Source organism: Pezoporus wallicus, unplaced genomic scaffold, assembly GCF_028554395.1.
Source record: "Pezoporus wallicus isolate ANWC-B61680 ecotype Strahan unplaced genomic scaffold, APGP_CSIRO_Pwel_v1 contig_5787, whole genome shotgun sequence".
In the NCBI taxonomy this organism is placed as follows: domain Eukaryota; kingdom Metazoa; phylum Chordata; class Aves; order Psittaciformes; family Psittacidae; genus Pezoporus; species Pezoporus wallicus.
In genome coordinates, this window is record NW_026637253.1 from 933,041 (window position 1) to 947,397 (window position 14,357).

General features: G+C 43.3%; 1 protein-coding gene across 4 annotated transcripts in view; it reads left to right on the forward strand.

Moving 5' to 3' along the window:
- The window catches only part of GABRA5 (gamma-aminobutyric acid type A receptor subunit alpha5), a 55,647-nt gene that overhangs the window by 40,103 nt on the left and 1,187 nt on the right, over positions 1-14,357 (forward strand). For all 4 annotated transcript variants that reach the window (XM_057404465.1, XM_057404467.1, XM_057404466.1 and 1 more), the window contains exons 7-9: positions 6,285-6,428; positions 12,022-12,174; positions 13,568-13,779. In XM_057404465.1, coding sequence (XP_057260448.1) covers positions 6,285-6,428; positions 12,022-12,174; positions 13,568-13,779 — 509 coding nt within the window. The remainder of the gene's footprint in view (positions 1-6,284; positions 6,429-12,021; positions 12,175-13,567; positions 13,780-14,357) is intronic.

Genomic DNA, 14,357 nt, shown 5'->3' on the forward strand with positions numbered 1-14,357 from the left:
GATGATAAAGACTAAGAATGTAACTGCACAATGGCAATGGAGTAGAAAACAAGCCAGAAGTTATCTTTTTGCCATATTTCTCATGAATTCAACCTCTGACTAGCATAATTGAGAAAGAAAAGTTCCAGCCATGGTTTGTGGTTAAACAGGTTGTTCAATTGTGGAACGCAACCCAAGCATGCAGGGTGGACAACCATACACACAGATCCTTCACTTATTCACAGGTTGCCCTCACTTAATTATGCAGGCACAGCTTGTATGGCTTCCTGTGAGGTCTGTGAAAGGGTTTAGGGATTGTTTTGGAGAGGGATTCTTTTTTCCTGAATTATTTTATGCCCTATCATGCAGACATGAAAACAGTGGTGATTTTTATTAATGGGTTATGGCTTAAAAAAATCAGTCCTAGAAATACATTTGGGTCCCATGGACTCTGAAGTTTAGACTCAGCCATCCACATTTACATTTATTTGACTTAACGAGCCAAATCTTTGAGTTTATTCCAATATGGGGGAGAAAGAAAGGTGAGAAGGTAGAGTGCCTGTCTAGCCACTGCCCCATGGTGGTGTCTGTGGCAGGAGATGGCTCCCTACTTGTGGGCTACTTTCTGAACATACAGGAGGATGCTGCACTGCTCACACTTCAGTTCACAATTGAAACCAGGGAAAACAAAGCACCCCTCAGTGCCAGGGGGAATGGCAGGTGTCCTCCAGGTCTTAACCAGCTGGTTCTCTCATTTGTCAGACTTTACATGAAGACAATGTTTTTCCTCCCTTTGGCTGTGGTCACTCCCCTGCCCTCTGTTCATTAGCTTAAGAAAGACCATGTCATGCTTTCCTTGCCAGTCATATAAGAGCAGGAAGAGGGTGGGAGAAGATGAAGGGAGATCTTTACTGCTTTTATATTGCGTGGTGTGTGTTGGATGTCAGAATGTAGAAAAACAGATCTGCTCATCAGTAAATAGATATGAGAAGAAATTACTTATTTCATCACTCTGGTAGGTGATAAGCCTGAAGCCATTTATCAAATGTTCACTAGAAATAAACGTCTGTTGTCATTTTCTCACTTTTAATGACATTATACTTCTCTGTAATTTTAGTTGTTCATCTCAACTGCTACCTTTTTTTACTTTTTTCCTTTTTTTGAAAGAGTGACCTTAGAAGAAAAAGAATAATTTAACAAGGCTTCCCCCTTTCTCTGGCAAGCCTGCAAAATCACTGTAGAGAACATCAAGTTAATTATTTGGATTCATAAAACCAGAAGAAGACCTCTTGTTTACACTAAAAGGAACACCAATCAGTCTCACTTGGATTTTCAGTAACTTTGAATTTGGGTTTGCTTTTACAGCAACACCAGCAGCATTCACCCAGCTTGCGAACCCAAAGCTGCCACAATACTTTACTATCACCCCTTAGGAGATTCCTTGTCCCCATCCTTTGTGCCATGTACAGAAGACAAGGACTATATTCCCTTACCAGCAATAAAACTTTGTCATAACTCTAGATGAAGTTCTTAAGCCCTTCAGCCAGCATGGATGATAGGCAACTACCAGAAGCTTTGCTTAAGTAGAAGAGGGGTTTTACACAATTTGGTATGACAGTGAATAATGCCTCCACTCTCCAATCTCTCCACTAGCACCTGCTCTATCCCAAAAGCAAAATAACATTATTCTAGACTACTCACACACTTTCAGCTTTCAATAATACTGTGCCTAATTATACTGCATGGGTTAGCAGCAGTAGAGCTTGGGATAATTGGAGTTTGGGATAATTGGAGTTTGGGGTTTCTGGGAACATGCAGCAGAAGGTTTGCAGTAGAAAGACAACTGCCTGCTGCAAGTACACAGGTGTGTCTACCTGGAGTTTTCTGTAGATGACCAGAAAAGAAATGGCCAGCGATTCAGCTGCCACCCCAAGGTGCATGGGGTAGCTTTTCTCTGTCAGAGCTGTAAGGTCCTCTCAAGGGTACATATGGACAGAGGGGGTGGCTGTGCCTTTTTACATTCACATTCATGTTGTGACATTTTCTCCATTCTTCTCTTTCTCCTGAGAAAGCTTAGAAACTCAGAGCCTGGCCTATAGCGAGAAAAGGAGGCACCAAGCAAAGATTTTATATTATATCTTTTTAAACACAGACCACGTTTTCTTATGTTTGCATGGAAGATAGATGAGGATCACATCATATATGTGATCTATCAGGATAGAATGTCTCAAGACTGGGGTAAATTAATCCTATTCCTAATGCGACAGGTGACTTCTGGGGGGATAACTCACTGCAGGTTGCATTGGTTTAGGTTAGACTCCACAGGAACACATCTCTTACCCTCTTGGGCTTAAGGCCCTGGCTATAACCGTCCTGCTTCTGCACAAGAACCTCTTTTAGTGCTGCTATTCTCCCTTTTCCCATAGATACTCTACTCCTGGCCAAACAGGGCACAGCTCTCCATCTTGTAGCCTCATTCTTGCAAGCTGGAGTCCTCCTCCCAAGGAGGGACTGGCCGCAAGCTCTGTTCTTGCCTGCCTGAGTGCTCTCTCTTCTCACCAGTTGGCCTGGGATGGGCAGCATCCTTTCCTTGCCATGGTTCTGAAAGAAAGCTTGGGCATACCTTGAAAGATCTGTGTGGAGTTTTGGCACCTTCTGGCCTCTGTCTGAATCACAGATATTTTTTTACAGGAGGAGGTGCTGAGCTTCTCCAGAGTAGGAGCCTCTGATCTTGTACTGGAACATGTGTTTAAATGCCCAGTAAAGGCTGCAATTCAAAGCAGAGGCACTGATTATATTCTAGGACACCCAAGGCTAGCTATGCCCCTAGGCAGAACAGTGAACCAAAGCATCTGAATACTTGTTAAGCCTTACAGGCCTGTGTTCCTGTGTGGTGACAATTTCAGTGGAATTTGGTTACAGTGCTCTCACTGGGAAGCATCTAATTGGGCTGAATTATTTTGTGGTGTTGGCAGAAAGCAGGACAAACTCAGTTATCCAGGTGCCTAGGATCCTTGCAGTAACAGGAAACTGCCGAGGCAGGATACATCTGGATCATCCCAGCAAAAAAGCCCAATGTTTGGGGCGGGGGGGGGGGAGTGTTGCATAGGAGGTAATATACATGAAAATCAAATTCTCTGACAGTCCCAAATCTTCTAACACAAATCTGAAGTTCACTGGGGATATCAGCACATGGAACAACATATACCAGATAAGCATTTAAAAAAGAAGCACCTTTTTAAGTGGACCCATCTCCTCCTACTTATTTTCTCCAGATCTGACTTTTTAATTATTTACAGCACGTTGTGAACTTGTAACCACCTCTGAGATGATAAAGTATCCCAGCTCTACAGGGCAGGTGAAATTCCATCCCTTTTTTTTAATGCAGATATTTTGAAATGAGAAAGACATTCCTTCTTAGCCTTTTCAAGCAGATCATGAGATGTAATTACAGTAATTTTACTGTACAGCCACAAATACAAGCACATGGGAAGCTTGTATTTGGGCAGACCTGCATGGCTGCTTAGCTAACAAGGGATGGAGGATTTGTAGATCCTCATTTACCAAACCCTGGATCAGTTCCAGCCCTGAATACAGGAACAAAAACTGACAGATATATGGCAAAAAACATAGAAGTCCATAATATTTTTCTCAGAAGGTTATCCACTGTTTAATTACAGATGGAGTTAGGAAACTGTGTCCTGTTCTTCATCTGAATCAGCCTGAAACCATCTTTCAGTGACTGAATTTTTTTTTCTTTTGTCGTCAGTAGCACAAGAAATTCACCCTGATTTTAGATTTCTGTATGCGAGTATCTATACTAAGCACTTGAGTCACTCTCAGCTTTTTGTCAGTGAGCTAAATAAGTTGAGCTCCTAATGCTTAAAATTATGACTTGTTTTCTAGTCCCTGGAGATACTTGTGACCCTCTTTTGAACTCTCTCCCCTTCTGTGTTCTGCTTATTTCCCGATTATCTTTTCTCAGGTGTCAACAACAATATACAAATAGCCATAAACAGTCAGACCAAAGATATATGTAGCCTATTGTCCTGCCTTTGGCAGCACTTCCCACAGATGCCACTGGAAGATTAACTACACTGAAAATAAGGTGCTGTTTTCTTCACTGCTACCTGCTCCAGTATCCAAGTGATCTGCAGCTCACTGTGCTATGCATGTAAACTCTTAACCTGAGCTGGGATTACTTCTTCCCATTTTTTGCTTGGCATTCCTGGTTGTATGGATCCAGGGACCACTTTGGCATGTTTCTTGCCATTGCAGGGCCTCAGAAGTTTATGTTGACCCGTGAAGTTTTGTAAATCCTCCATGGAGCTGCAGCTTTCCAAGACAGCTTACTAACTTTAGCAAACAAAACTCTCAGTCTCATGGAGCCAGTACATGATCCTTCAAGCTAACCTCTTGTGCTTGACTCTCAAGTCCTTCTCTGAAAAGCCAGTGTGCTGCCTCCTGCAAAGACGGCATTGAACTAGGATGTGACTTTTTCCAGAAGGAAACTTTCTGCACCCCCACCTTACAAGTTAAAGAGTTCAGAAGATGTGTCCTGGGCTCAGCAGTAGCAGTCATGTTTGTTTTTTTTTCCTTTGTGCTAGCTGGTGCAGTGCTGTGTTTTGACTTCCAGCCTGAGAACAGTGTTGGTGAAGTCAATGTTTTCAGTTGTTGCTAAGTGATGTTTACCCTGACCAAGGACTCTGTGAGGCTCATGCTATGCTAGGGAGGAGGGGAAGCCAGGAGGAAGCAGAGATGGGGCGCCTGACTCGGGCTAGCCGGGGAGGTATTCCATACCACAGCACGTCATGGCCGGGGTGGGGGGTGACTGGGAGTTACCCGGAAGGACACGGGGCTTCCGGGTGGAACTCGTTTTCTTGGCCGGTGGTATCGTATTCTCTTCCCTTGTTATTTTCCCTTATCATTGTTGTAGTTGATAGTTGCGGTGGTGATTTGTGTACATTGGTTGCTGGACTGTTCTTGTCTCAACCCGTGGGAGTTGCACTCTTTCGATCCTCCTCCCCGTTCCTCCGGGAGTGGGGGAGGACCCCGGTGGGGGGGGGGGACACGGACCTCGATTGTTGTCAGCTCGGCACCACTCACTGGGAGTGAGTGAACAAGTTACCTGACTGGGTTTAAACCACGACAAGATGAAATACTAGCTTTTGACTTCAGACCGCTTCCAGCTCTACCTGGTTTTCATTTCCTATTTGGAGAGTGTTGCCAGCTTTTCAGAGATTGTAGTACAATGGATTCCAGCCTACTGCAACCTGCCTGCAGTAATGTTACCTGAAAGCTTAAATGATCAAGGTGTTCTAGAAGTATGAGAACTACTTAAATTAAATAAAATATATTTAAACATATAGTCATCTCCTGGATTTTTTGAGACTAACTGCAGAGAAGGCTTAAAAAAATACAGCATTGACTGTCTTTCTAAAAGAAAACTGATATTCCCATATAATAGCATAATTACTCCAGGTGTCAGGGCATTAAAAATAGCAGCAACTTTACAGAGAAATGAAGGAGTTGGCAGTACTGCCACTACCTTTATTTCCTACGACTTTCAAATGAATGTGAGAGAAATCTTATCGCATTCACATATCCAGGTCTGCAGGTGTTTCCACACCACCACCCATTTGCTCTGGCATGTGCAACCTCTCCACTCCTGCTCTCCTTCATTCATTCTCACCCCTGAATCCTGTCTCTGCTCCTCACAGGCACAGGCAGACACATTCCAGCTTCTTTTATGTACAACCATTGCTATATACATTGCTATATACAACTGCAAGAACTACCCCCTCATGCACAAGCACATATGCCAAAGTCAGTGCACACACACCAGACCCCACACTTGCATATGGTGACAGTATTTTATCCTGGAGATGGGACAAGACACAGAGGGTCCCTGCTGTCCAGGCAGTTAAGATGCTGAAGTCCTTTTTAGTGGGGAGGTTCAGTAAATGCCTTTTGAAGCTTGCTGGGGTTTAGGAGCTGCCAGCTAGGTGAGTACTGATCTGAGATGCTCTTTCCCAAATCGAGTGGTTGTGATGGATCGTATTTATACCTTCACTCTTCCAGCCTTTGACAAACCATCCCACACATCTCTTATATTTGAAGGCTTCAACCTAATATTTTTTGAGCTGGGCATATGGGACCATGATTGTATCATCTTTATTTACTTTTCTCCATTCACTCTCACTCCTCCATTCTTCTGTCTCCCCACCATTTATCATTTAAGGATCCACTAAAATATTACACAGTGGTTTTTACTCATCACTGTTTTTTAACCCGTTTGTCAACAGATGCTTACCCTAATTCTGAGGTGATCTATGTGTGGACTAATAGCACCACAACATCTGTGGTGGTGGCCGAAGATGGCTCACGACTTAACCAGTACCACCTGATGGGACAAACTGTAGGAACTGAAAACATCAGTACCAGTACAGGTAGGGAGAATACATCCATCCCATGGTTGCTGATAGCTGGAGTGGGAGCGGAGATCACAGGCTCCAGTTATTTTGTAAGGAGACTAGGGAAGCATCTGCATGACATGGGGTGTGCAGGAGATCCTGAGCATGTTCCTGGAGCTGAATGCAGAGAGGGTTGTGTGCTGGCTCTTAGGTACATCACGAAGATGTCACTGAAGATGTATCCAAGGTCCTGCTATTTAACAGACTGCAGAAGCTGCACACAGCTTCTGGTGCCCGCCTTTGCTGAGGCTGCCAGCGCTATTGCTGGCTTATTTCCCTGTGGGAACAACCACCCCAGGAGGCAAACACCACCCACGCATTTGGTCCGTTTCAGTCATCGCTTTAAAATGTTTTGCTTGATGAAACCACATGGGGAGGGAGCAGAAGGTGGCTGGGGGCTGTGGCATGGCTCTGCAGCGTGTCCGGAGGACCACGTGGCTGGTGAGGAGGTGCAAGCCCCGAGGATTCCCATTTCCTCCCAGGCTGCAAGCGGAGGCGCCAGATGTGGCAGCATTAGAGAGGCAAAGAAGATTTAATCCCAGGCCGCGCACCCACGTGAGCCAGCCCCCCTCCCACCCCCCTTCTTAAGGCTCCCACGCAAGGGCAGCCCTGGGCATGCATTGGTGGGGGGACTCCCGGAGGGGTTGAGTCCAGGCCAGGCATCACATGGGCTCAGCAGGACTGGGGCTTAACCAGGTTATACAATGCACTCGTCTGCAGAGCATTAGTGGCCTCCAGCGGGGTGGGGAACAAAATAGCCTGCCATCAAGGGAAGGGGGCTTTCCACCACTGCTGGTTGTGTGGGGTTTGGGGTGGGTAAAGGGGGCAGACTGCAGCCACATGACTGGGAGCAATTCCTGCTGGCAAAGCATGATGGAGTCTTTCGGTGATATACTGTGTCCCTGGTGAAAAATGACAGGCTCTGAGCCAAATGCAAGATTGTAAAGGACAAGGTATAGCTTGAGTTAGGAACCTACTGCTATCCGCAGGAAACTCAGGAGATGTGGAAACAGGTACACATACACTTCCACACAAAATTAGCTGGACCTAAACATGAAGCTTCCTGCTCAAACTATCCAAACACAGCAAATAAAGAGGGTGCAGCTGAGCTTGCCACTTGGTCTCCAAACAGGACACAAAGTGAGGGAAGGCTTGCCTCAGGCAACACAGGGGAGCCACTGAACACAACCACTATCCCCATCCTATAGAGCTTCACCCTCTCCCTTGCCCATTTCAGGAGACACAGAGCTGTTGCCAAAGCAGATAGATACCTGAAATCAAGAGAAACATATAGACAGGCACTGCTGCAGGAAAAGCATGAGTATGCGATCTCCCATTAAAAAGCAAAGACGCTTTTTTCCTTACCAGTTTACCATCATAGCCGCGTTGTTTTCTGCAATGAATGGTAGCTCCCCTCTTGCCTTCATTGTTGCCAAGAAAAAGATCCAGAGGATGTACTGGGACATCTCCTACAAGCTTGCTCTACTCCTCAGAGCAAGAAAACCGTCCAGCCCAGGCAGTGAGTGCTCCAGTGTGCCAGCTCCAGGCCACCTCCAGTTTGCAGCTCTGTCTGTGAAAGATCCTTGTACTCCTAAACCCAAGGAAAGAGGGTAGTCTTCAGACAAATCCCAAAGTTTCTGCCCTGTACTGACCTCCCTGCTATATATTAAGATTTAGGCTAATAAATGCTTGGTTTCTAACATCAAGGTTTTATATTAATGTCCCAGGTTACATCTGGGCTGGCTGGATTCTGATTGCAGGGTGGATCACAAAGAGCAGGACACAGATTGTAACCAGGGATTAGCAAAATACAAAAATCCGATTTTGCACAGGGAAAGCATCAGTCAGCCATGGATTTTCTGGACTTCATCAGGCTTGTAGGAGGCCAGTAATCAGGGTTACTTATGAAGGCATTTCTTCCTTCTATTGAATTGTTGAATGCGAAAAAGGAAAAAAAAAAAAAAGCTATTGCACAATCCAAGTGCTTGGATCTTTTGTGGAGTTTTGGCGCACAAGTCAAACTGCGCAGACTGTGCAGTTGCATAGGCAAAATGTTCATGTATATCATAGGACATTTATGCTCACCTTTGTAGCAGACTTTTTTTTTAATGGAAATGCTGGACCTGCCTCAAACCCTTGAGATTCTGCTGGGTTTGTAGGCGAGCTGCTAAGTTTGGCTGTCTTCTCAGAAAAAAATACTCTGGCACTCCCAATTCATCAGCCAGTCTTGAAATGAGAATATTTTAACCATGCCACAGAAAATAGCTCTGACATGTGCCACTTCATTGGGATTGTGGTGTTTTTGGTGCTAACATACCCAAATGTCATTCCCCCAAAAGAGAAGATGTTTGACTACTTGCACTGCTTCCAACATCTGTTATGTCCCGGTGGTACAAGTGCTTAAAAGAGTCAGGTACGGGATTTGGGTCCAAGTGGATCTTGCTGCTTTCTGCAAATGGTTGCCCAGTTCTGTTCCCAACATCCAGAATCTCTCATTGCTAACTTAGGATCTGCAGTGCCACAAAACAAAACAAAAACCCACTCTTTTATCTTCTGCCAGCTGGAGCCTGAGCTCTAAAATATCCAAAGCCTAAATAATAAAAGAAACATTCAACCCTTCATTTTGCACCAAATCATTCTGAATTCTCCTTGAGATTAATCTTTTCCTGCATCACTCTATAAAGGACACAGGCATTTTTCATGGGCCAAAATATTCTGGATTCCAACGTGATCAGGGATACAGTGTCACAGACCTAATGTCAGGTTCCCACAGACCTAATGTCAGGTTCCCACCAGAATAGCTTTTGATACACCTGAGTCCAGGTATATCCAGTAAATAAACAAGCCTGGGGGCTGGTCCAGCCCTATTAAAATACTCTATTGAATCCCAGTGTAATGGTGATAGAAGAATGCATGTAAGATCCTGGAGAATTTGATGGAAAACCCAGAACTCCATCATCTAGATACCGAAAAAAACCAAAAACTGTAGCAGCTATTAAAGCATAAAACCCACCTTAAGACCAGCAGCAGCACAGTAGCATAGCTCTGTGAAGAAATGCAGCTCTTTCAGATTTAGGGCTTTTCATCAGTGCTAAATTCGTTATTAAAATTGTTTTCGTGCAGTGATGAGTGGAACCCATTAGGAACAGGATTCTCTTTTAAGTGCTGCATCAACCTATAACAAAAATTAGCTCTGGCTCAAGAAAGTGTATGGTCTAAGAATAAGCAGTGGCCTTGCAGAAGTAAAAGGGAGCTTTGCCACTCCAGCAGAGCCACTGTCTTGTTCTGTATAAACAAAAGGCCAAGTCAGGTAGCTTTTAGCTTTACTTTAAGTAGTCCAGGGCATTAAAAACCAAGCTGTGGGGTTTTCTTAAGCTGTAAGTCTGCTGGAGGAAGTATTCCTGGTGTAGGCATTTTTGAAAGGGACAGCATGGGAAGCTGGAGAAGATTTAGGTTGGAAGAAGAGCAAAATCAAGATGATAGCATCATTCCAGTGGTGTCAAGAGGTTCGATAGGTTAAAATGGTAAGTTAAGAATCATCTGTGGAGTGCCATCAAAATGCAGGCATTCATTTTGTGCATTTTAAAAAGAAAAAAAAAAGTTTCTGTTGCTCTGCTGAAGCTGTGTAGATTTGTTTTAATTCCATCTCCAAAAGCATAGTGTCAAAATCAGTAATGCACATTGTCACTCCTTAGTGAGCAAGCAAACTGTGACTCAAACATATCCCAATGCAGCAGCAACTCAGAAACAGATTACAGGCACAAAGACCCTGCTGCTGGTGACATATTTTATGGGTAATCCACAAAATAAATGCTTCTAAAGAGCAAGCGGGTTTCCTCCTGAGACTATAATGTGTTCAGCATCCCTGGTTCAATATTACACTAAATGGAAGGGAATTAGATGTCACTTCACAGGGATTTTCTCCCCAGTTTTCACAGCATTCTCTGTCCATCTATCTCCACATCCCTCTTCAGGGAACCATTTCATGAGAAAATCAGACTCCAGAAGACAGTTACAGAGATTGAGGCAGACTCTTGGGTAAGACATTTCTGTCATATTCCAGTCTTTCTGTCTAAAATCCTGAGCGTGAATGTCTGTAAACTTCATCCAGAATAACAGAGCTCCCCTAGCATAACGTATCAGTGCAGCTATACCTGCAAAAGTCCTTTCACTGTAGACCTGTTCTCAGCTAATTAGCCATATTGTCACTTAGAAATAATCTGCCAAATGTAACTGCTTAGCAAAGCTGGCTGCAGCTCAACTCAGGCTATTCACTCAAGGCAGAATCAGTCTGTTATATATTTTCCTTTTGTGGCCAGTCTGTAGAGACTAACAGTCAAGTCTTGCAACAGAGATTGTAGCTATATTTGTTTTGTTCTTGGAGAACGATACATATTTCAGAACAGGAATTACTCTGATTCATCAGTACCCAGATGCATGATGCATGCTTTTACATTATTTTGATCTGGAGATCTGCTAGGGCTTGAAGGGGCTGGTTGTTTTTTTCCTCTTACTTTTTGGTTTAATTTTTCCTGTATTGTAGCCTGGTTTTAGCTGGCAAGATTTTGGCTTTGGGGAGCAGTTACCATCAATGAATAGCCTTCAGTAACAACTATGTTTTTCCAGGAACAGTCCGAAAGAACCAGTTAAGTTTTGATTTTTTCTGAAACATTAGGGAAGGTGACAGCTGGTCTGTCGATTTTGGAGTGCATGTTTTTAGGCTTTCATTGAGATTCAGAGGACCTGACAAAAGACAGATAAAGGCAGTGCTGTGAATTTGGCATATAAAAAAGCCATGCACTTCTGTGGCAGCTTTCAGTGAATTCTCTATGCAGGCAGTACAATATTCATTGCACAAGTGAACAAGACATGCCACAATGGCTATCCAGAAACAGATGTATCTTTCCAAGGGTTAAGGTGTACCAAATTCTAGGAAAACTGCATACACTAGAGGAGTATTCTTGCAATCTGATGGGTTTGGGTACTCAGATCAGAAAGACAGGCCAGGATCCACGTGCAAAGCTGCAGTTTTCTTAGCACTGACACAGGGACAGACAGGTGGTCCCTGAAGTGCAGTGCAGAAGGAGTGTCTGGGCCCATTCTCATTTTTGAAAACTGATGGCTGGCAGTAACAGTTGCCCTAATGAGGTTAAGTCATGCTGCTAAATTAGGTTTCTGAGAGTAGATGGCTTTAATCATTACTCTGCTAAGACTGTTTGTAGGATTGAGTCAAAACCAGGCAGGACTGACGGAGTGCCAGCACCCAGATTTTTTAAGCCTGGGAACATCAAGACATCCCAGGTATATAAAAGAACTTCAGATTTTCAGTGCGGTAGGAGTAGTCAGTCATTGTCTTCTGCTTTTAGGGACTGTATATGAAGACCATCAGGATCTAGCAGCATTTCTGTCTCAAGTCCTGGTTTTCCACAGCACAGAAACCAAAACATTTGTCATGCAATTAAGAATGGCTGGATGGCATCCTCAAATGGGGTGGGATGGGGCTGGCCTGCTGAAATCCCTAAATTGATAATCCATTATTTTACCCACATGAATGTTTTTCTCCTTCTAGGCGAATATACTATTATGACAGCCCATTTTCATCTGAAAAGAAAGATTGGTTATTTTGTTATCCAGACGTACCTTCCTTGCATTATGACTGTGATCTTATCACAAGTATCATTTTGGTTAAACAGAGAATCTGTCCCTGCTAGGACTGTCTTTGGTGAGTATCCCACTTTCTCCCAGCACAGGGGAAGTATTGGTCTGGCTTGTGGAAGTAACTTGATGTAATAAAACCACAGTGCATTAATGCTTATTTCTGCTTGAAGTGTTCCCTTCTTCTCTTCCAATTTAAACTCGAAATACATTTAAAAACACTGTCTTTGGTTTTTTGGTAAAGTTATGACAGATACTCTTCAAGAATCAATATATGAAGGTTAAGGACAGAAGGCAGAAGAATGAGATTGGTGTGATTTGGGGGCAGGGAAAGGGGGTTCCACTTGCGGAAAACACAGGATGCTTTAGAACAAAAGAAGTACATATTATCATATTTAGTGTGTACTCTAGCTAAGCATTTGAGACAGATTTCACTTCAAGACATTTTGTTTATCTCTGTTTTAAGATGTTTATCTGTGAAAACCATGTAGAGGTTAATTAGTGATAATTATCTCTATTACCATCAAACAAATTAATATGATTTTGCATTTCCAAACGTATATTTACTACAGAAGTTGTCATGAAAGAAATCCTTCAGGCTCTCTTAAATTACTTGATTTATCACTAAAAGATTGCAGAAAATAAACAGTCTTCAGTGAAGGCTGATGAAATACAAAATTTTCACTAGATGGAAAATGAGGGAAGTGGGAACAGTTTATTATGTAAAACTTCAATCAGCTGTTCTTAAGCAATTCTTCTGTGCAAAACTACTGAAATCAATTGGCAGCTTTGATCAAAAAATCAGTTCAGCAAGCTGTATGGGGAGAATACAGGTACCAGCATCTCTTTACTGACCGGTGGTATCCATTCCAGGTTCACAAAGATGTAACTTCAGAGTTTAATTTTGTCATATTGGGGGAATCCTTCCACAGACTAAAATAGTGGCAGCTCTGTCATTTACTGGCCTGTGGGAAAGGAGATACAGACAAGGAAATCAGTAACAGCCAACAATTTCATACATACAATCTCCATGTAAGAAAATAGAATCTGTAATCCCACTTTATTCTGACACTTACTGCTAAGTGGGTTACTCACTTATTTTATAATGTACCACTGATTGAGGGACACGCTATACATACCATGCATCAGTGCACAGGGATAGAAGACCAGTAAGGGTTTCTGTTGTGTAACAGCTGGGTTTATCTTAAGCTACAAGTGCTTATTTAAACACACTGCAACTAGAGATAACCAGAATACCACAGAAGTAAGCACCTGAGGGTGGAGGCTTTCACATTTTCTTGGAGAGCAAGTAGCTGTCTCTTTTGGACCATAATATGCAAACACTGACTTCATGTGGCTTTCTTAGGTATCCTGCTGAACTGGGGCCTGCTTGTAGCTCAGTAGGGATCTCGTAAAGGCTACCAAACTGATATCTTTCTTTTTTCTTTTATTCTTTACAGGAGTAACAACAGTCCTCACCATGACCACCTTAAGTATCAGTGCCCGTAACTCATTGCCAAAAGTGGCCTACGCTACTGCAATGGACTGGTTTATAGCTGTCTGCTATGCCTTTGTATTTTCTGCATTGATTGAATTTGCAACAGTCAACTATTTCACCAAGAGGAGTTGGGCATGGGATGGCAAAAAAGCCCTGGAAGCTGCTAAAATCAAGGTGCTTACCTTACATTTTTCAAATACCCAGAATAAAAAGCAGGTATTCAGCATAGTTCAAATAATTGATCATTTTCAGCTTCTTTATATAAAAAGTATTTAATTACCCTTCCAACCTGATCCATTCTATGATTCTATCAAACATATCTCTGCAGAGCACTCTCTGTGCACTCTCCCAAATAAATGACAAAGCTCACATTGAGCTCCATGAATCAGGGTCCCACCACAGAATCCCCAGTGGAAAAGACAAAAGAGCAGTTCTGTGAAAATACAAACTTTCGAGTTCCACGCTGAAATTAAAATTTTGGAATAGGACTGACTCTTATCAAATGATCTAGAGAGAGCGAGTACCTGCAGGCATCCCAGAAGAACAATACGAAGAGGGCAAGCTGGCAGTGGCACTGAGCCCTCCACCACACTCCTTGCTGCAGCCAGGAAGGTGAGGTTCACATCTTGGCAGCTGCCTGTGGGACAGCTACCCCTGCAGGTGCAGGACCACATCACCCTGACAAAAGAAGCTGCTGGTGCACATACCAGGTGGCATCTGGATCTGGACAGTCACCGTCAGCTTTCTGTGGC